Here is a 22,255-nt window from a genome sequence, read left to right as displayed (position 1 = left end):
TGCCTTCCAGACCTTGCACCCCAACCCTCTGCCCCAGGTCATAACCCCAACCTTCACCCAAATCCTGCACCCCAATCCTCTACCCCAGCCCTGAGCTCCCTCCTGCACCCCAAACCCCTCATCTGCGGACCCACCCCAGAGCCCACACCCCCAGCTGGAGCCTGCACCCCAACAGGAGCCTGCACCCCAGCCCTGAGCCCGCTCCCGCACCCTGAACCCCTCATTTCTCACCCTACCCTGGAGCTCGCAACCCCCTGCCCCAGCCCAGTGAAAGTGAGTGAAGGTGGGGGGCTGGAGTGAGTGGGGGTGGGGCCTCAGAGAAGGGACAGGGCAAGGTAGTTCGGTTTTGTGCCATTAGAAAGTTGGCAACCCTACCTAGATGGAAGAAAGTGGTGGAAGAGCTGCAAGGGGACTATCACAGGTTTTATCTGTCTCGCTATTCCCCCAGTTAGTCCTTCATATCCTTCGTAACAGCAGCATTAAGAAACCCTTAATTTTCACTTAACTATGATCTTCTAGTATTGAAATGGTGGTTCTACTGGCCTGTATTGAACCATGTCCTTTGAGAAAACTGCTAGTTCCAATTAAACTTTCTGATGAGATTTACAAAAACCGCTAGTGCAAAACACAGATGCTACACTTGTATTGGCATGGGAAGTAAAGAATAAACAAACAGGAACCCATTGGCAATTTTTATTGACCAACTAAATTAAAACGAGCACATGGGGGGGGGGGACAGCTAAAAATAAGATTCAGTCAATTATTATCAGAGAAAGGAGGAAAATACTTGTATCTATGATCTTAGTTTTTGTTTTGCTTCCATTGTTCTATGTATAAAGGTGACCATTAATACATTTTGTAAAATCTGAGAAACTTCTTAAAAAAATTCTTTAATATTCACAAATTATTTCTGTTTGTGCACTCTAGAACTATAAATTCTCTGAATTAGAAAATAGGAATGTAGTTGTTAATTTTGGTTCTATGTCTCTGGGAAATGCACTCGGCAATCCAGACAATATTTCTGCTTTCTTGTTCCTTCAGCTTGACATAAGCGTAGAACACTCCAAAATGGAACTGATTATTGAAGGCAAGCACATTCATTTTTACCTGAGGAAAAACATTAAATCAGAACTATCTTTAAAATAATGCATTAAAGAAGAATAGGATTCTAGAGCACTTTACAAACTTAACTAACTATAACTAGGGATCTGCCCACTAAAAGCATGATCAAAATGCAGCCATGTCTGGTTTAATTGTGGCAACTCTTTAACAGACCACAGAAACATCATCCAAGAGTTTAGGGCAGGAAATGAATACTTTCTCTTATGGATATTGCAGAGGAAATTTCAGTAAATGGTTTATAATTGCTTGAGATGGAATTTGGCCAGACCATGATGCTTTACACCTGCATACACACACTTTCAAAGGGTGCCCTGGCATTTGTTTTACTTAGAAAGTGAAGCCTTCTGTTTTGTCTCCTCCAAGTATGCCAACTATAGCAGTGCAATGTGTCCTAACACAATGTTGGGTTATTGGGTCAGTACAGACTCAGAAGAAATAGCGCTATCTACTGAATGACCACCACCACTTCCTGTCACAGATGAGTAAAATTGTTTTGCTAGTAATACGTTTAGAGCTGGAACGTCTTACCTCATGTTCAAAAAATGCATCTTCCAGTGTCTTTTCTCCAGTACCACTTCCTACCCCTTCAAACATAGCCTTGTATTCCTAGAAGCACAAACCATCACCAATGGGAAATAATATGTTCATTCATCTTATTTATCAAAATCAAACAAACCTTCTCTGTATTAAGTAAACTTTCTGTAAATAGGAACCCATGCAGATTGTACTTGGTTGTCTGGAATGCATGGACCATGCAAATATGCACTGAAAGAAAAAAATACTGGCATTTGCCCATGTTTTTCCTCCCTCTTTCCCTCCGAACTTCACAATTTAAATGAGAGAACTGTAAGGGGTTTGCTATTGCCTGAGTACAACTACCCCATTTACTTCAGGACTTCTTCAGCGACTTAAAAACACATTTTCAGAAAGGCAGCCTCCATCTTGTGAATGCAGGTCAAGCAGCTAGAAGCACAAAAATCATGCTTGCATTCACAGTTCATTTAGCAGATGCAAAGTATGGGTGCAATCTGTGTGTATTAATTTGTGATGCAACTTGTGTTGCAAAAGGGAGGCTGAACCACAAAATTCACTATAAAGATCTGATAGAAAAGGGGAAAAATATCTTTCCCCCCCATTCTTGTGTGTGTCTGTGTAAGGAAGGGTGATACTGATCAAATGGCACTCACATGGGATGACAGTGGGGAGGAAAAAGGAGCGAATGCAAGCACTGTGACAGAGTTTTCCCCTCTAGATTCAGACCATGTGGAAACTCTCCTACTGCAGCTTGGTGGTGCTAGGGCTCAGCATGAGAATGGGAACAGCCATGCTCTTCTCTGTGCATGTGTTCTCCACATTCTCACCTCTGGCAGTGATGAGATATCTGTACTCAAGAAGGGCTTATCTTCGCTACCACGCTAAATCGGCGCTGCTGCATCAATGCAGTCGCACCAATTTAGCACATGTGGATAAGATGCATTACATTGATGGGAGAGCGTCTCCCGCTGACATAGTGCAGTGCAGACACCGAAAAAGACTGCTGCAAGTAGCATTCATTTAGTCTCTGTTGCTTCACCCTCCTCACAGAGAACGTTTGTGTTTGCATGGGTGACATGCCTCCCCAGTGGTAGTGCAACTTGTGTAGGAGCTACCAGTGGACAGGGAGGTCCTATGTGTGCTTCAACCCCTTTTCTGTAAATCCCTATGATTTGTAGGTTTGGAAGGCTGCAGCCTGCACTTTCATGGCTGCCTAAACTCCTCTTCCCTGAGGTTACAGCTGAGAAGCAGTGGTGCCAATTAGGGGAGGGCTGCAGATGTGGAGGCAGCCCTACACCCCAAGGTTTTTGCACTTACTCAAAGTACTGTAGGCTGTGGAACTGCAGAGGGATAACCCAATCACTTTTAAGCAGTGGTCATGTGCTAAATCAGTACGGCTGCTGCTGGAGCAGTAGGGTGACCAGACAGCAAGTGTGAAAAATCAGGACGGGGGTAGCGGGTAATAGGAGCCTATATAAGAAAAAGACCCAAAAATCGGGACTGTCCCTATAAAATTGGGACATCTGGTCACCCAATGGAGCAGTCTGGAGCATCACTCCAGCTGCGTGGTCACAACACCAGTGAAATTTGTCCCCACCACTGCTCTGTCTAAAACAGAGGAGTGACTGGGCTAAATGATGTTGCAGCCCGGCACATGGGGATCTTGTTTCTGTATGGCAGAGTGCAGGAGAATCCATTGGGAAATGGACAGCTGGCAGTACTGGCTCGTGCACTGTGCGGGTAAAAGAGAGGGAAAACTCTCCAGCTGAGGGAGACCCAGGGTCCCTACAGGATGGGGATGGATAAGTGGGGACCAGAACTATCTCGGGGACCATAATCTGCCAAGAAATGTCAGACTTGTCTTCACTGCCAAAAAATGAACCTGTGTTTCTTGGGACCTTTGTGGTATGGGAACAGTTTTGCTTGTAGGAAGGTATGATTTGGGCCTACTTTCATGTCTCTGTGATGGGCACCTTGTACTATACTAATGTAATAACTTCAGTGTTCACAATTTCTTGTACTGAAAGCCTTTGATTCAATACACTTTTGATTTGGATCCTTTAAATTTGATTCTTATGTTGGATACTTGATTTTTTTTAAAATGTTTTAATCTTGTACTGCAGGGCTTTTCTTGGAACCCACATCCTGGAATATTGAAAGACATTTGAAACATCTTACATACTGCATAGTAATCTGCCACACACTTCACTTGCTCGTAGTCCTCTGCGTTGGCCAGCAGATGTAAGCCTTCTGGATAAAGTTTTCCACAAGTTGGATATAGTTTCTCTCTGTCATCTTTACTCAGCTCCGTGCCAAATGAATTAATAGTGATGATAAAAGCACGTCTGTCTGCTTCAAACTTAATTCATAAAACAAAACAGGCAACAGACTTAATTAGATGGCCTGGTTCTGAAAAACACCATAATAATGAGTGCTAGTGTTTAATGCCATGAGTAGTCCCATTAAAATCTAACAGGACTATTCAAATTAGTAAGTGCTACACTTGGTAGAAAGTGTTTGCAAGAGTAGACCCTGTGATTTTTGATACTACATATTGGATGACTGCTCTATGTCATCTCAAAAGCTTGTCTCTTTTCACAACAGAAATTCATCCAATAAAAGATATTACCTGACCCCGCTTGTCTCTCTAAAGAGAAATTAAGAAAGTTAAGCTTTTATTCTATGACTCTGGCACTGTCGTCTCATCTCAACCACTGCCCATCCCATCATTTCCCTACTTTTTGCTTCTCAAAACACTTAGTTCTGCAGACTGCTGAGAAATCTCTTCCTTCCCCCCTTCTGAATTTAAATAACATTGCTCAAAACATTAAAAAGGAAAAGATCAAAAGTAGACCACATTTATTTCAGTAACTTCAGATCTCTGGAGAGCTGCTATTGAGATTAAAGGTGAAATGGAAAAGTTTAAAAATAATGGCTACGTGTGTGGACAACTTAAAACAACGGATAAGGACCTGGCAGAGGTGAACTGAGACATTTTGCCTGCCAAGTTCAGGCCTTCAGGTTTCTGTGTTTTCTCTGCACTAAATGATTACTAACACCTAAAGCAGAGAGCTATATTTCTTCTGACAGCTTTATATGTCAGTTATGTCTGCTGCTGCAGGAAAAACAGTAAAATTCATGCCAATGTATAGGCCTGAGGGATTTAATTACCACCCTGAGGGATTTAATTCATATTTTAAAGGTAAGTGAAAGTTTAAATTATCTTTAAGTTTACCAATTCTTTTACTGACTTGGGACCAAAATAGCATTTTTTCTTTTTTCTCTTTTTAAAGCAAAGTACCTTTTCTAAAAAAAGTTATGGATCAGCTAATTACTGGGACTTGGTTCAGAATTATCCAGATCAAAATACAGCATGAGCAAAATTTAGGCAGAGTGTGAAGTGCTTCTGAGTATGTGAACTTTCAAAATGCTTTGGTGAGCAGAGAATTACAGTTTTCTATTGAGCAATATAATTTGTTTACATTTTAGCAGTTGCAACACTGTTTTGCAAATTTAAGAACAGATTCACATTCCTAGTTCCTGAGTGTATGGACTAGAACAAGTTGTAACAGTCACCTGATTGCACTCTGGCACTGGATTCAGCATAGGGAAAGAGAATAAACAATGGGGAAATGATTAGAATATGTGTGCATGAAAAGATTTTTGGTTAATAAGTAATAGAGCCAAATCCTACTTGCCTTACTAATGTGAGTAGGCACATCAATTCCAGTGGGTCTACTTTCATAAGTAGAGAGAGCAAAAGGATTTGACCTATAATGTCTATATAGGGTGACTTTTAGCTGTTATATCTATAGTATTTTGAGGACAACGCACATTTTAATTATATTTGAATATAGTAACTTTTTTAGTTTTGGGAATGATCATGCAACCCTTTCTTATGGGAATAGTCCCATTGACTGCAGGATGGCTGCATGCTTGGGTAAGATTTGCAGGATGAGACCTGAGCATATGTATGAAAGTACGACATAAATGGCAACAACTTCTTCGTCCATATAATTAAACTTCTTTATTAGCTGTCTTTGTAAAAAGACAATTTTTTCAACACGTCCTTAGATCAGTTTGGTATTACAGGGTGGGGGCGGGAAGGAAATGCTTCTATAAAGAACTCTACACTGATCTACTCAAAAATGCTTAGCATTGACATACTCTTGTTCCCACTGAAGTTACTGCTAAAACTCCCATTGACTTCAACTAGAGTTGGTTCAGAATTTTGTATCTGAATTATTTTCTCATGGAAAATGCTATTTCTGCAAAATGGAAACTTTCCATAGGAAAATCTCAATTTGTGCAGAAAATGGAAATGAAATATTTTATTTTGGATCAGACTAACTCAAATAGGAATATCCTGGTTTTTGTTTTGTTGTTTCATTCTGAATCAGTTCAATAAAATATTAAATTGCATTTCCATATTCACGCATAGGTCTCCATTCTCTCCTATACGCTGAGTTCTCTGGAGGACTACATCTCCCATAATGCAACACAGATTTCACTCTAACCAAGCTCTGTATGGCACATCATGGGAGATGTAGGCCAGTCTCCCTGTCTGGCCTACCATAGATGAAAATGGGGGCATCAACCTTCTGAGCTGCCTTATTGGAGTTGTAATGTAGTATAATGGGAAATGCAGTTGAAAATGATTTTAAACAAACCACTTTGCTTCATTTCAACAAATGAAAATGAAACATTTCAGTTTTGTAAATGTCAAACTATTTTATTTGAAAACTGTCAAAACAAAACATTTCAACATTCCTGTCATAGGTTTTACCCCCACTCTGAACTTTAGGGTACAGATGTGGGGACCTGCATGAGAACTCCTAAGATGAATTACCAGCTTAGATCTGGTTGCTGCCACCACCCAAATCGTTTAAAACAGCTGTTCATGAGTTATTTGGGAAAATTTGTCTTCCCCCAAAAAATCTTTCCCTCTCAAGTACTGTAACCCTTCCCTGTGTAACCTTGAGAGACTTCTCCACCAGTTTTCTGGTGAACACTGATCCAAACCCCTTGGATCTTAAAACAAGGAAAAAATCAATCAGGTTTTTTAAAAGAAGATTTTAATTAAGGAAAAGGTGTAAAAGAAATACCTCTGAGAGATTAGCATACAAACTACTCTCACAGACAACAGATTCAAAACACGGAGGATGTTCCCCTGGGCAAAACCTTAGTTACACAAAAGAAAACCCAATTTGATTATCCCTCTAATACAAAAAGACAAAGTCACAAAAGGAAATAAACATAAGCTAATTCATTCCTTTTCTAATACTCACTACCCTGGTTGGTTGATTCCTGGATCTTTTTACTCCAGCACAGAACTTAATGAACTGAACAAAGGAAAACTTCCCTTCTTCCCAGGGGCGGCTCTCTGAATTCCGCTGCCCCAAGCAGGGCGGCGCGCCGCACCGCTCGCGCTGCCGGGCGCCGGTCCCGCGCCTTCGCGGGACCTCCCGCAGACGTGCCGCTGGTCCCGCGCCTACGGTGGAGCTTCCGCAGTCATGCCTGCGGGAGGTCCACACGAGCCGCGGGACCAGTGCACCCGCCGCAGTCATGCCTGCGGGAGGTCCACACGAGCCGTGGGACCAGTGCACCCGCCGCAGTCATGCCTGCGGGAGGTCCGGTTGTCCTATGGCTCCATTGGACCTCCCGCAGGCGTGACTGCGTAAGGTCCGCTGGACCCGCCTGCCGCCCTCCCATTAAAATGCCGCCCCACGCGCGCGCTTGGCGTGCTGGGGTCTGGAGCCGGCCCTGCTCTTTCCTCTTGAAACATTTTGTCCATTTATTGGTTCCTCTGTTCAGGTGTCAGCTAGGCTAGGTGAACTTCTTAACCCTTTACTGTCTGTTTATGACAATTTCTGAATCAGTTATTTTGGAATTTCTGTTCCACAGAAACATTCAAAATTTCTACTTTGTGTGCCAATTTGGGGTGAAAACAAATGTGTTGAAATGTCTGGATTTCCTGCAGAATGGAAATTTTAAAAGTCACTCAGCTCTGACTTGAAGCATTAAGTTCAAGGGGAACAGAATTAGACCAACAATAAGCACTTTTGAAAATCAAACTCCTACGACACTGTATTTCTGCCAGTTAAAAACCCTTTAAAAATCAGTGATTTGAGACCTTCAATATCAAGAACCTAATTTCAGGGGAATAGGTGTTAGAAAAATCTAAATCTGCTTTCTTCCTTCCTTATACCAAGTGTATTAACAAATGTAAGCGATCTCTGATACTACTGCACACGTTGGTATCTCTCCTACTGTGGCAATTATAGAAAAATACTAACTGAGGCTGACTCCTCCCTTGCAATGGAATGGCTACTTCTGTAAGTAATGGTTGAATTTGAACCCGAAACAAATGTTTTCATCGGATCCTAGTAAACCAGTTGTCACTCAGAGAAAAGTTGAATGTCAATTTCACAAATTGGGGAAAGAAGGAAGGAGCAGGAAAAGCATTACATAATTGAGCTAGAAAATCCTCATGGAATACTTAGATGCGTAAGGTCTGCGCTTGTCTTACCTCAAGAACAGGGCACATTATTTCTGCTGTGGTGCCTCCTTGTTTTTCACAGAACTTATAAAAAGCCTCGAGATAAGACTAAACAAGGAGGGAGAAAAAGATACATTTTATATAGAACTTCATTAAGGCCCCAGTGCAGCAAAGCACATAAGCATGTGGGTACCCCAGTTGAAATTGATGGGACTACTTACATAATTAAAATCGGGACATCTAGTCACCCTAATTAAGACAGTAACTTATACCCACAGCATTTTCATTTTCATTAGTGAGATTTTAAAAAATAGAACATGATGATAGTTCTCAAATTCTTGATGTTCTATCATTTTCTTGTGATTTTTTTTTTTTACTTTTATAGGAAGTTCGTAGTATAGTATTCTAAGAAGCACTTACCTTGTACAGTTTGTTTCGCATTATTTCAATGTTCATTTCATCCAAGTCATTTTCAGATAAGCAGTCTTGAAAGAAAGGAGCTGAAAGCAGAGTATGTTAACTTACAGAATAAATTCAGATGGCGATATGTGAGCATCCCTGACCAGTAGCAATCTACCAATTTTGTGGCAGTGATCAAGGAATTGTGGTTTCAAGAAAGGGTAATTTGAGGGGGAAGTGGGAGGAGAAACAGGAAGGTAAATATGTGAAATCCTCTTAATTTTTCTCTTTATACTAGGATTCTGCTGCAAGGGGAATCAATCTAGCTGTCAGTGCTCAAATCTCCAGAGAGCATCAGATGAGAATGGCTAACAGAGTAATTATTTTAAGGCCCTAACCTACTCCCTAGCATTTAGCACAAGTAGTTGGGCTGGGCTTTGGGGAGATTTCCAGAGGGGAGTGAAGAGAAGAATCTTCTTTTCCAGATCATGGAGCTGCTCTGCAGAGGGTACTCAAGCCCAATTGGTAGTGTAGCCTCCCTTCCCTAGCCATACTCCTATGTGTGTTTTTGTATATGGGGAAGGACCAGAGGCTCCAGATAACAAAGGATCCTCCAGCCCCAATCTTTCCCCAGTCCATCCCTGCTCTAGCTACTTTACACAGGGAATGCCTACAGAGTTGGGCTCAACACAGTGCATAGGGTGCACACAAAATCCTATCCCACTTTGTGCAGTTGAATAACTTAAAATTACAATAAGTGTAACTAACAAAGCTTTGCCAATTGTTCACCATATTCCTTTGCTTGTATATTGTATCCACAACCTCATCCCTTGGTCTGTTTTATCTTTTGATTGTAAACCATTCAAGGCAGGGATTGGCTCTTTCTGTGTTTGTACTGTGCCCAGCACAATGGGTGCCCACAACCGACTGAGGCTTTTGGGCACCGCCATAAAATAAATATTTAATAATAACAACTGGTGCCATTACCAGGGACCTTGGTGCCTAAAGAGACATGGGCAGGATTTTGTCCTAAATGATTCACTTATGGAAACAGCTATTGGCATATGTTTACAGTGAACCTTGAAATAACAATTCAACCATTATCAGAGCCACTTGATATTTCTGAAAGTAAGCTATAAAAGTCTGATCTAGTGTAGCATGTTTTCTATATGTGACTGCTATCCAGGTGAAATGAAAATTGTTAATCAACTGTCTTATTTTAAAGTTGTTTTGTGAAATGCACAGAATAACACTTCAAAACCGCATCTTGTCCTGCAGTGCAGTTGCCAATTACTCATAGGTTAAATTATCAAATCATATAATCTCTGGTGAAACAACTGCTGGTGTGATCTGAAATGAAATTATCAGGAATATGTGAAGAGGAGCATCTGTAGACAAATCATTAAATTTTCATACCTAATGGTGTGTCAACCAAAATTGCATTGAATAGCTCTGCAGGGTTTGGGGCAATGCTGACGGCTTCCATTTGCTCAAAACTGCCCAAAGGGTGGCACTTAGGAACAAGTTCAGCTATGGGTCGCTGATGCAGTGTACCAGTTATCAACAGAATCACGTTGTCAATCATATAGCTGTACCTGAGTTTGGGAAAAAAGTTACAAAACAACTTGATTTATTTCTTAAATATAAAAGAAACCGTACAGACCTAAACCACCAAAATACTTGCTCTGTTTTCATCTATTCAGATATCAACATCTCACAGACAGAAAAATGACTGCTATATAACATTAATTTTGAATGCTGGAGTTGCTTTGACATATAAGTGCTTTTGGACTTGTTCTAAAGAAAGGACTAAGCACGAATGTAAGGTAAGTCTTCTTATGCAGCATTGCAGCATTAGGATGTGATTTTTATTTAAGATCTAATACATTGCATCAAAAGTACATCTGATGAACTAGAAATTGTTGCTGTTTGGGGATACTGCTGTTTCCCATGAGGAACATTAGGATAACTGCAAATATCTAATGTGCCTGTATTCAAAGTTCCTCTGGAACCACCTCTGGTGGTGGTGTTCTTTTAAGTGAGCTATCCTGACTTGTGGACACTATAACTACAGAGTTTGGGTGGATGACCCTGGCCTCTTGCAGATCCCCCAGGATCCTTGAGACCAGCCCCCTCGTATAGGGATCCTCTCAGAGATTTCTTCCCTCTTAGTAGTCTTCTGTGGGTTTTACCATGAGAGTGAATGATCTGGACCTTTCCAGTAACTCTGAAGTTGAAATGCAAAACCTATCACCCATGGACATCATGTTGCTATGACCCTGAGGAACTTTGGGGCTGTAACACATGTGGATGGAATAGATTTCCATAGTGTTTTACCTGTGACATTTAAAGAATGGTTACTACTCTTCAGGTTTGCTTAACTGATTCAGAACAGATTAATGAAATTTCCTATGGAAAGTTTGAAAGGAGGTTAAAGGATTTTGGACATGTAGCTTAGTGAAGTGAAAGGCATGTCACGTACTATGAAAGTACTATCCCTACTGCAAAACACCACAGTGTATGGTGAGAGGGGAGGGGAATGTGTGCATGCAAAACTGAAATGAAAACAGCAATAATTTTTGAATGAAAACAGCAATAATTTTTAATGAAATTCCGTGAAACAAGAATTGTGGATTTTGCAAAGTTCTAAGTGCATAACTGTCCTAGTGAGGCCTTGCAGAATCACCATGTTTATTAGTCCATGCACAAAATTAACTCAGCCACCTTTATGATAATGAGGAAAAAATTAATGATACTTTACTTTTGTGTCAGGAAAAAATATGACTACCCCAAACTAAGCTGGGAAGTAAAGTCTTGCAATTTTGTCACAGCCACCAAGTATTAAAAGGTAAGATAAGAATGTGTACTGAAGTCCTTACTACAGAGAAGAGGAGATTTTGCTAAAGCATCCAAACGAACATAAATCAGGTCTGTGTTCTCAGTAATATGTTGTTAAAGTCAAGAGCAGATCAGATAGCACTTAGATCTTTCAAAAATAAAGCTACTAGGATCTAAACATCTCACTAAAGACCACAGAAATTCATATATTTAGATTGACACCTTGAAACAGAATGCAGAGTTTGCTATCTGTATGGAAATAAAGAGTATGTACTCTGCATTAGAACTCCATCCTCTATATCATGAGTTTCTTCATCTTGCCAAAAAATCCAAACCCTAATTTAAAAACAATTATATTTTGAAAAATTTAAATCTCTCCTCCCCATCTCGCCTTCTCCACCCCAAACAAGTAATACAACTTTGAAACTGTTAGTCCATGATGTAACAAATAAGAATAGATTTTTCTTTAGGTTTCTAAACACTGAGTTATACTTCTTTAAAATGGTACAGTATTAAATAAATTTCACTCATTGGCCAGCTGTGTGTAAATTGCATTAACAAGAAATTTACCCTGACTTGCTTTGAATAACTGTGGCAATTGAAATGAACAGGTAACTTAACTTACGTGATAAAGTTCAGAAACGTGGCAAGTGGCTCAAAGGCATGGTTTCTAAAGTATTGAAATTCTGTGAGTAATTTGGCTTTCAGTTTGTCATCAATGGTGGAAACAGTGAGAGGGCCAGTTTCATTGGCCAAGAAGTTGCCATAGTCTGTGGTCTGTAGATGTAACTTCAAGTCTACAAATAGATTCAGAAGAAACTATGAGGATAAACTGTCACAACACTAGAAATGGAACCAACTGGAATAACTTTACATGTTTCGGTGCTTTTACCCTCTGTTTCCATATTAAGACTTGATTATCTTCCAGTGAAGTCAAAGGGAATTTTGTCATTATCTTCATTTAGAGCAAGTGCAGGGCTAGCACAAATTTGCACCTCCCTTTCCTAACCAGGCTTTTTTACATACCATAGGAGATGACAAATCATATGTCACTCCTCAGAGGTTGTATTAGGCCAGGGCTGCCATAATCTCCATAGAGTCCCACCAGTGATGCTGCAGTGGTGATGGGCTGAAACAGCACATTTTCTCACCTGCTCTACCTCACCTTCCCCAGTCAACTTTATTCACTATTTTGACTGTGCCGTCTTCCTGAGCGTGCTGTTGCACCACCGAAACCTGCCTCCAGTTGACTTTCTGTCTGCAGAGCTCCTGGTTTATGTGGGTAGAAGCTGAGATAAACCAGGAGTGAATCTGGCCCTATAACTTTATTAGAGAATTCTTCCGTTGTTCAGATGGATTATTTACATCTCAAGGAGGACTATGTTCTTACATATGTGAAGATATATCAACACTCAGATGTATACTTGTAATGGTACTGCTTAGCCCAGAAACAGGCTCCAGCCAAGTTCTGTACAGCTCAGCTCAAGAGAAGTCACTCTTATGCTCTTCTGGCATTTGGACCCTGATCTTTGGACTTTTCTAACTTCTGCAGCTCCAAAGAGCTATTCTAGAAGCTGGGTCATGGACATAGGAAAATCCTGTCCATGCTTCCTGCACTGGGAGGGTCTGTAGAAGTCTCTACAGCAACCCTGTGCCACCAAAGGATTCCCAATATGAGTTCCCTTAACTATTGTCCCCTGGCTTTATGACCATTTTTCACTACCGGTGGCAGAACAAGTGATTTGGATTTATTTTTAGTATTCAGACCTGTTCAGCATCCATTCCCTTTAAAAATAAATAAATAAATAATAAAGCCACTGGCATATTCTAAAATAATAGCTTCATATGCTTTAAGTGATAGAGTTTGGGATAATGTGTTTTTTGTTATTCACAATTATTACATTTACAAATGAATTCTGAAGTGGTGGTTAGCAAAAAGTAGTAGACTTGCTATAGTACCTGATAACATAGCCTTTTTGAATACTGTACACATTTTCTGTTGAGCTCAATAAGAGTGCCATACACAGAGTAACCACCAGACTGGGCTCATTATAGTGATCACATTCAACACACTCCTTTTGTCAAACTAACTCAGTCCAGTCAGTACCTGTGCATCTGCCAGTGTTTCTCTAGGTCTTCCTGCACCAGACTGAATGCTGCCAGTATAAACTAATTCCTTATGAAGGAAATCATGTTAAACAAGTCTTTACAGAGTTAAACACAAGATTCTGTTGACAAAATATTTATAAAGGTTATGTCCTTTCAAGCACATAGACAATGGGGTCAGATAACTGGAAGTATTCAGAGTGCTGCAGTACAGGTTTCTTTTCTAATTGAAAAAATATTCAGCTTAATCTCTATATTAATCTCTAGATCGAGGAAAAATATAAGCATGATAAAACAATCCAACATAAATATAATTATGCTTAAAATCAAGTCTAAATATATTTAAAATCTTTTTGTACTCACCCATATTTTTATCACATATCTACATTTCGTATGAAGATGAAAAGTGATAATTTACCTTTTTTTTTAAAAATGTATCAAACAAATATGTAGGGGTTAGAGTACATTACTGTGTCAGAGAGGAATAGGAATCAAGCTTCCAGTGATCTATTTCCAACTTTGCCACTGACTCATTTGCCTTGATTTACTCCTCACAAATGCATTTCTAGCACCTTGGGATACAGCCACTCTTAAGAGACCTTCCTCTCTGAGTGAGGTGGCAAGTCAACCCTTACTGCATAACCCAGACACCACTCTCAAGTATCAAGCTCTGCAAAGAGCTGTTAACATACTTCACTGATAAGATTATCGGAATATGTATTGTATGCAGTGTTGTTGTAGCCATGTTAGTCTTAGGATATTAAAGAGACAAGGTGTGGGAGGTAATATCTTTTATTGGACCAACTTCTGCTGGTGATTTAAAAGAGAACTGGATACATTCATGGAGGTTAAGTCCATTAATGGCTATTAGGCAGGATGGGTAAGGAATGGTGTCCCTAGCCTCTGTTTGTCAGCTCCAACAACACGTGACATTGGCCAACATCTTAATTGCCTCACAAGCAATGTTCAGACCAGGGGAGAGCAAGGAGACTGCTGTCCCAGCATCAAAAGACTCTCTCCTCATGGCCATGGACACAGGGTAAGATCTCAGTGCCCATACTGCTGGACACTACATACAGGGACCTATATCCCTTCAGGTTTGACACAGTGGACCCAAAGTATTATTAATACACCTACATGATATAATGAGTATATGGCTCTACGGAGACTCCAATCATTCCTCTCCAGCAGAACTCAGAGAGTGGTGATGAGTAACTGCTCCTTCACTCTAAAACCCCTCATCTGCAGGGTCCCATAGGAACCCACACCATTTATTCCTTTCAATATCTACATGAAACCATTGGGGGAGAAAGAGGAAGATGCCATGTCCTTAAGTTTCCACTATAAGTGATGCTCACAATTCAAACACCTGTTTTTATTCTCATACCTTTTGTAACTTCCCACCTCCCCCAAAAAACCTGTGCCTCAAGCAGAGTTCTGACCCTGTAAAGAAAGAAGTGTCAGACTCCATGAAGTCTACCAGGGACTTTGCTATCGCTATTGATTTTTATGCTGAAGGTGCTCATATGGTATGGTGCTGATTAACAGTATAAAACTCTAAGATCGGTAGGGGGAGAAAAAGAAATAGCATGTCCTTCCTATGGAGGTCTACCTTAAGCTGCTGCTGGGACTCCATTGAAGTGGATTCCCTGGGAACTGCCCCGAAAAAGCACTGAATCAGCACATCTGTCTATCTTTCGTAGTTTATATTGTCCCCATTACTGTAGCATCTGAATGCCTCACACTCTTGAATGTGTTTGTTGTCCCAACTTCCCTGTGAGATCAGGAAGTGCTATTATGCTCATTTTACAGATGAGGAACTGAGGTACATACTGAGTAATATGCTCAAGGTCTCACAGGAAGTCTGTGGTGGAGCAAGGAATCGAACCAGATCTCCTAAATCCTAGGATAGCAATCTAACCACTGAAACACCCTTCACTCTCTACCATATCTCCCAGTGACTTGTCCCTGCATCATGCCTTATGGGCATCATATGGCTCTGGTTGGACTTTCTGCTGCTAGAGTCACAACCTATATTTGGACAGGATAAATTACTTAGAGGGCCTACTCTCATTGATGTTAATGGGAGCAGAACTGGGCCCCTAATCCTTCTATGACTTAGCTACCTACCTATGAAATAAGAAACTATTGCTATCCTCTTTTCACATAGTTGTTTTGAGGGTAAAATATTGAGGGTGAGACCATTGCCAATGTGCCAACTCCTATACTTTGGGTAAAAGGGCCAGAATGAAATAAGGGGACCCTAAAAGCCCCAGTTGAGGCTGGAAAAGGATTCCCTCAGCACAGGTACTGTGAAGACAACTATAAGGCTTCCAATGACCCAATCACAAGCCCTGATGTAGGGACTGTGTTGTGGGCAGGGAAGCAGTACACTGATGCAGAGATTCCTGGCTGTGTGGCAGCCCCATAGACATTGCAGTAACTTAGACAGAGGGCCTCTCCTGCCCTTGGAGTAGCCCATGACCCGCCCCTCATTAGCCCCTTCTCCCTCTGGGCTGAGTATTCACTGCCACACTTGACTCATCCTAAGATTTTCAAGGAAGTTCAAAGTTCTAACCTACATTCTTGTAGTTATTATTATTAGGACATAGTGCATGTAAATCTGGGGTGGGTAAAATACGGCCCGTCGGCAGGATCCGGCCCGTGGGCAGGATCCAGCCCGTCTAACATTTCTGTCCGGCCTGCCAGGTTCTTTGGCTGCCCCCTTGCGATCTCCGGGCCGCTAAAAGTGCCGCGGTGTAGGGGGGCGCTCAGGCAGGCTGCCTGCCTGCTGTGGCCCCATGCCACTCCCGGAAGCGGCCGGCTACTGCTGGCATGTCTCTGCATGCCCCTGGTGGGGTGGAAGCGGCAGCTCCGTGCACTGCCTCTGCCCCCAGCACCATCCTCACAGCTCCCATTGGCTAGAAACTGGCGAATGGGAGCTGCGGGGGCAGTGTTTACAGGTGCAGGCAGCACATGGAGACCCGCAGCTCCCCTCCGCCCAAAGGGCACACAAAGACATGCTAGCAGCAGCCGGCTGTAGCCACTTCCAGGATGGGCCATGGCAGGCAGGCAAGCAGTCTGTCTGAGCCCTGCTGCACCACTGGCCAGGAGCCGCCTGTGGTAAGCGCCTCCTGGCCAGAACCTGTACCTCGTACCCCCTCGTGCACCCCAATCCTCTGCCCCAGCCCAGAGCCACTTCCTGCACCCAAACTCCATCCCAGAGCCCACACCCCTTACCCACTCCTGCACCCCAACACTCTGCACCAGCCTGGAGCTCCCTCCTGCACCCAAACTCTCTCCCAGACTCTGCACCTCCTCCATTAATATAGTAGAAATGTGCAGCCTGTGAAGACTTACCAAAATTCGTGGAGTGGCCCTCCTGCAAAAATTATTGCCCACCCCTAATGTAAATAGTAATATCTGTAATTCTGACACTCTGGTTTTGATTGTCACTGTTAAATTTGGGGTATATGAGGGATTCTACTATTATTTTTTTTAATTGCCAAATGCTACAAAGGAAGAAAATACTGAACACTTAAATGGGGAGAATACAATTATACAAAAGCCCATGACAGAAGGGGGATTGCTACAGGCTGCTGCTCTAATGTGTGTGGATTCTAAAGTAAAGTTAAGATTAGGAAGTGAGATTTTTTTAAAAAAAAAATCTCATTAGAATTAATTTATACTGCAAAGCTTATTTAGACAAGGATCTTGGCTTTTTATACTTGTCCGTCTGTAAAACATCATGAACACATACAGCAATTTTGAAAGGCAAATACATTTTTAATAATTGTTTTCTCTTTAACAATATCTTAATTTTTAAATGAACTAGAATTTCTATAGTGTTGTTTCTGTTTTTCCAGAACCCCATTAAGTATTTTCTTGAACGATCACTTTTTGAAAAGATCGGGTATTTTTTTAAATGTATGAAAAATAAGATTTTTTCTCAAAGTGAGGAATTTCTTCACTCTGAGAAAACAGCTATGGAGCTAATTTCTACTCTGAGGAAACTCAGAGAACATCACCTGTTTGTTTCCTGGAGAGCACAGAAGATAAAGGAAGAAAGAGCGCTGGGTTTAATAACTCGATCAGTTGTGTCAGTTATTTCTCTCAGCATTTTGAAGTAGAGCTTGTACATTCATTGAGCAGGAGATATTTGTCTCATGGAAATTACCTGCTGTAGCAGGAATATATCTGTAGAATTGGTAAGTTCCTTAGGCCATATTTACTAGTACAAAGAGGTTACAGGAACTGGTCACACTTCCAAGCTATTATAAGATCCACTAGCCCAGCTTTGTGTAAGGAGGGGAGGGATGAGCGTTGTTGTGGGCAAGTTTCAGCTTCCTCTCTTCTACAGTGATGGTAGCAGAATCGGTAGGAGAAGCAAAGCTGCTAATTTTCCAGACACAATGAACTTGCATTTGTAGTCATTATGCTGATAATTTGACCTAATAGAATTCCTAAATGTAAAAGATTTTGGTTAAATAATTGCAGTTATTACTCTCAGATACAGAAGAAAGCCTGTGTTCATTTATTTGCAAAAGAAGTTTCCTGCTTGTAAGTTGTTTTTTCAGAAATGCCTGGAGAGGGATCATCTCCTTATCTATTCTCTCAAATCTGCATGATCTAGTCTGTGGCCAGTCTGACCTGCAGAAAAGCTGCTTTGGAAACAACTGCATGTTCCCTTCTCCTCTGCAACAAAGTCACCTTCACAAAAGCCTTTCTTCGTTTAAGAGTAATGCAATTTTATCTCCCTAAAACCCAGTTTTTCTCCTTTAAAGTGGATAGTCTCTTAATGATCTAAAAACCATGCAGTAACACAGTCCTAAATCCTATGGAAAAATCCTATGGATTTAGTACCAAATTATAAGCTTTTTCCAGGTTTTGTGAACCATCCTATACAGTTATATAATTCTGTAAAGTATGGTGAAAATTTTATAAGTAGGATATCAATCTCTTTCAAAATCTCATCCTATAGATTTATTGAGTAAATTCTATAGAACCATATTGACTTCACTCCTATTAAATTCTCTGACCTGTCTCTTTTTTAACTTTCATCAGTGATCTAGCCAACAGTATTTGTCTCTTGATAAGGTAAACAAACAGACTCACCTTCCAATGTTTCACATTGCACTAGGTTGATGTAGTCTGCATTCGTCAAGATCCCAGCTTTAAAACCTCGGACCAGCCCCTCCAGGTAGCCATGGTCCACATTGAAGTAAAACTCTGAGTACCCCGTCATGGAGATAAAGAGGGCTTAATCTCCGTGCTGTTTTGTGGACGTGAAAGCCTTGAATACTAAGTCTTGTGCTTCTCTTTTGAAGGTGATGACCAATAGTCACTAATTTGCAGTCAGCTTGTGGTTGGGTTTTACTGACTTGTTTCTTCCTGTTTATTGTTCCCAGTGTAGTTGGCTGCACTTTGCGTGATGCTTACAAAACACCAGCTAATCAGCTAGACAACAAATCTAACTCCTTCCTGTCAGAATCAGAACTGGGATCTACTATGGGCTAAGGAGAGACAGAAGAGGGGGCAAAGGATTTAACCACTTTTTACATAAAGTGATTTGGAGCTGGACTTAGAATGTACAATCAAACTTGAATTGGATTTTCATGCTTCTTGAATATATTAAGGCCAGATTTTTTTAGGTAATCTCTGATCACATATTGAACAGTGATTGCACTAAATTGCCTGAATGCAGATGCTGCCATTCAAGAAACTCATATAATTTGTAAATGTCTGTCTTTACAAAAGAAAGAATTGTCTTTTGCACTCCAGTGTAGAGAGCAATGTGTAAAAAATGCAAGATTACTATCCTGATTTCCTACCTCATCCTGAGGTGTGATGGGGTATACAAAGCCTGCACTGGTGAGGAAAGGGTTAGTGACCTCCTTTGGGCTTAATCAGTCCTGGCCTGCTACACCTGCCATAGGTGTCAGGCTTGGACAGAGTAGTTAAAAGGGAAGAATACAACTCAACTGGGGGCTCACTGGGAAGATCAAATCTCCAGTTCTCACTCAAAGGGTACGTCTACACTACGGGACTATTCCGAATTTGCATAAACCGGTTTTGTAAAACAGATTTTATAAAATCGAGTGCGCGCGGCCACACTAAACACATTAAATCGGTGGTGTGCGTCCATGGTCCGTGGCTAGCGTCGATTTCTGGAGCGTTGCACTGTGGGTAGCTATTCCCTAGCTATCCCATAGTTCCCGCAGCCTCCCCCGCCCCTTGGAACTTCCGGGTTGAGATCCCAGTGCCTGATGGGGCAAAAATCATTGTCGCGGGTGGTTCTGGGTAAATGTCGTCAGTCACTCCTTCCTCTGGGAAAGCAACGGCAGACAAGCATTTCGCGACTTTTTCCCCTGGATTGCCCTGGCAGATGCCATAGCATGGCAATCATGGAGCTTGTTTTGCCGTTTGTGACTCTCACCGTATGTGTACTAGATGCCGCTCACAGAGGCGATTCAGCAGCGCTACACAGAAGCATGCTTTTGCTTTTGCATGACAGCAGAGATGGTTACTAGCCATATTGCACCATCCAAACCCTTCCATAAATTGGAACTGAGGATGATCATGGCTACCAGTCCTTTTGTACCATTTGCTGCTAGTGCCCCTGGCCAATCAGCCAGGGGCGCAAAAGCCAAGATTGGTTACTAGCCATATTGCACCTTCCATTGTTTTGTACCATTAGCTGCTGTCATAAGTGCCCCTGGCCGATCAGCCAGGGGCGCAAAAGCAAAAATTGGGAATGACTCCCTGAGTCAATCCCTCCTTTTTGGTATCTAAAAATAGAATCAGTGCTGCCTAATATAGGCAAGTGTGCTAGAGAACCACCGTATCATAGAACCAGAGAGCACAGCTGCTCTGTGTCAGAGCCTGCAGAAATTATCTGTATGCTATTCACAGGGGGTGCTCCTGTAACAACCCCACCTGTTGATTCCGTTCTTCCCCCAGCCTTTCTTGGCTACCGTAGCATTGTCCCCCCACTTGTGTGATGAATTAATAAAGAATGCAGGAATAAGACACACTGACTTGTTAGTGAGAAATGAGTGGAAGGCAGCCTCCAGCTGCTATGATAGTCCAGACAGGACATTAAGCAGTGTGTAGGAGAGAAGCCCAGCATCCCACTGCTAGTCCAGGGGCAACTGAATCTTTTCTTTACACATGAAGGGTGGGGGCTGATGGAGCTCAGCCCCCTGTTGCTATGATGAGGATGGTTACCAGCCATATTGCACCATCCATCCACCAGAAAAAATTAGGGCCAATAGGCTGATGACGAGGACAGTTACCAGTCCTTTTGTACCATCAGCTGAAGCTGATCATGAGGATGGATTTCCAGCTTTTTGCACGATCAGCTGATGCTGATGATGAGGATGGATTTCCATCATATTGTACCATCAGCCGCCCATGGCGGGGGGGGGGAGCAAGGATGTTGGTGTTGAGTGCTGCACTATCGCGTCTATCTGCAGCATTCAGTAAAGATAGGGTGACATGTAAAAGAGTCAGAGGATTGTTTTACCTTTCGCTTCTGGGGGTGGGTGGGGGGTGGGTGAGTAGATTGCCAAGCTATGCCCTGACCCGCGGACAGTGTGTTTGACCCTAGAAGCATTTGGAGCTCAGCCAAGAATGCAAATAATTTTCGGAGGCTGCAGGAACTGTGGGATAGCTTCAGTCCTCCAGTCCATGAGCGTCCATTTGATTCTTTGGCTTTCCGTTACGCTTGTCACGCTGCAGTGCGCTGAGTCCCTGCTATGGCATCTGTCTGGAGATTTTTAAAAAAGGATTCTAAATTTCATCTTCTGTAACGGAGCGCTGATAGAACGGATTTGCCTGCCCTTACAGCGATCACATCCGCATGGTCCATGCGGGAGCTCTTTTTTTAATTTGATTTCGGACTGCATCGCCACCCGTGCTGATCGGAGCTCCACGCTGGGCAAACAGGAAATATTCAAAAGTTCGCGGGGCTTTTCCTGTTTACCTGACCACTGCATCCGAGTTCAGATTGCGGTCCAGAGCGATCACTGGTGCACTGTGGGATAGCTCCCGGAGGCCAATACCGTCGATCAGCGTCCACACTAACCCTAATCCGATATGTTAATACCGATACTGGCGTTACTCCTCTCGTTAGGGAGGAGTACAGAAACCGGTTTAAAGAGCCATTAAAATTGATATAAGGTGCCTCCTAGTGTGGACGGTTGTGGCGTTAAATCGGTTTTACGCTCCTAAAACCGATTTAAACGCCTAGTGTAGACCAGGCCTGAGAGAGAGAAGAATGGCTGGGTTCAGGAAATGTGTGAGAGACTGCTGCCTTCCAGAGGCTCCCTAAAGGAAGTAAGACCTGGCATGAGATTATTGTCTTTTACCTGAGCCTGGCTTGTTCATGTGTAGTAAGACTGTGACAGCCAGATAAACTCTATCTGCCCAATGCCTTGGTAAGTGGTTTGTCCAGATACCAGGAGTGACCTACCTCACGATAGTTCTTGATTTTTAACCCCATCAGTCCTTCCCTCTGGCTGATTCTGTCACAGTCCAGGAGAACAGAATACAAAAATTGAGACACATACTGAATACTTCTGGTGTGTACTAAGAGATGGAGTCAGCACCTCATCCCTCTTTGTGCCTGGCCTCATCCAGAACACATTGACTTCAATGAGAATCTTTCCACTGATTTCAATGGGCATTGGATCAGGCCCAAACATTCCAACCAAGAATGGATCGTCAATGAAGTGCCTAACCTTCATAGGCCTTGGA

The 22,255-nt window shown here is 42.1% G+C and overlaps 1 protein-coding gene across 1 annotated transcript; it reads right to left on the bottom strand.

The window, feature by feature from the left end:
* Positions 1-709: 709 nt before the first annotated feature.
* On the bottom strand, positions 710-18,824 carry ATP6V0D2 (ATPase H+ transporting V0 subunit d2). Its single transcript, XM_039521646.1, has 8 exons — positions 18,614-18,824; positions 12,018-12,189; positions 9,971-10,149; positions 8,576-8,655; positions 8,186-8,263; positions 3,839-4,015; positions 1,651-1,728; positions 710-1,107 (listed from the first exon to the last, which is right to left on the bottom strand). Exons 1-8 carry the CDS (start codon positions 18,741-18,743, stop codon positions 946-948), a joined length of 1,056 nt encoding a protein of 351 aa, XP_039377580.1. The 5' UTR covers positions 18,744-18,824; the 3' UTR covers positions 710-945.
* Positions 18,825-22,255: the final 3,431 nt, after the last annotated feature.

This window comes from Mauremys reevesii, linkage group 2, assembly GCF_016161935.1.
Source record: "Mauremys reevesii isolate NIE-2019 linkage group 2, ASM1616193v1, whole genome shotgun sequence".
Classification (NCBI taxonomy): Eukaryota; Metazoa; Chordata; order Testudines; family Geoemydidae; genus Mauremys; species Mauremys reevesii.
This window is presented reverse-complemented; position numbering and strand designations above follow the sequence as displayed.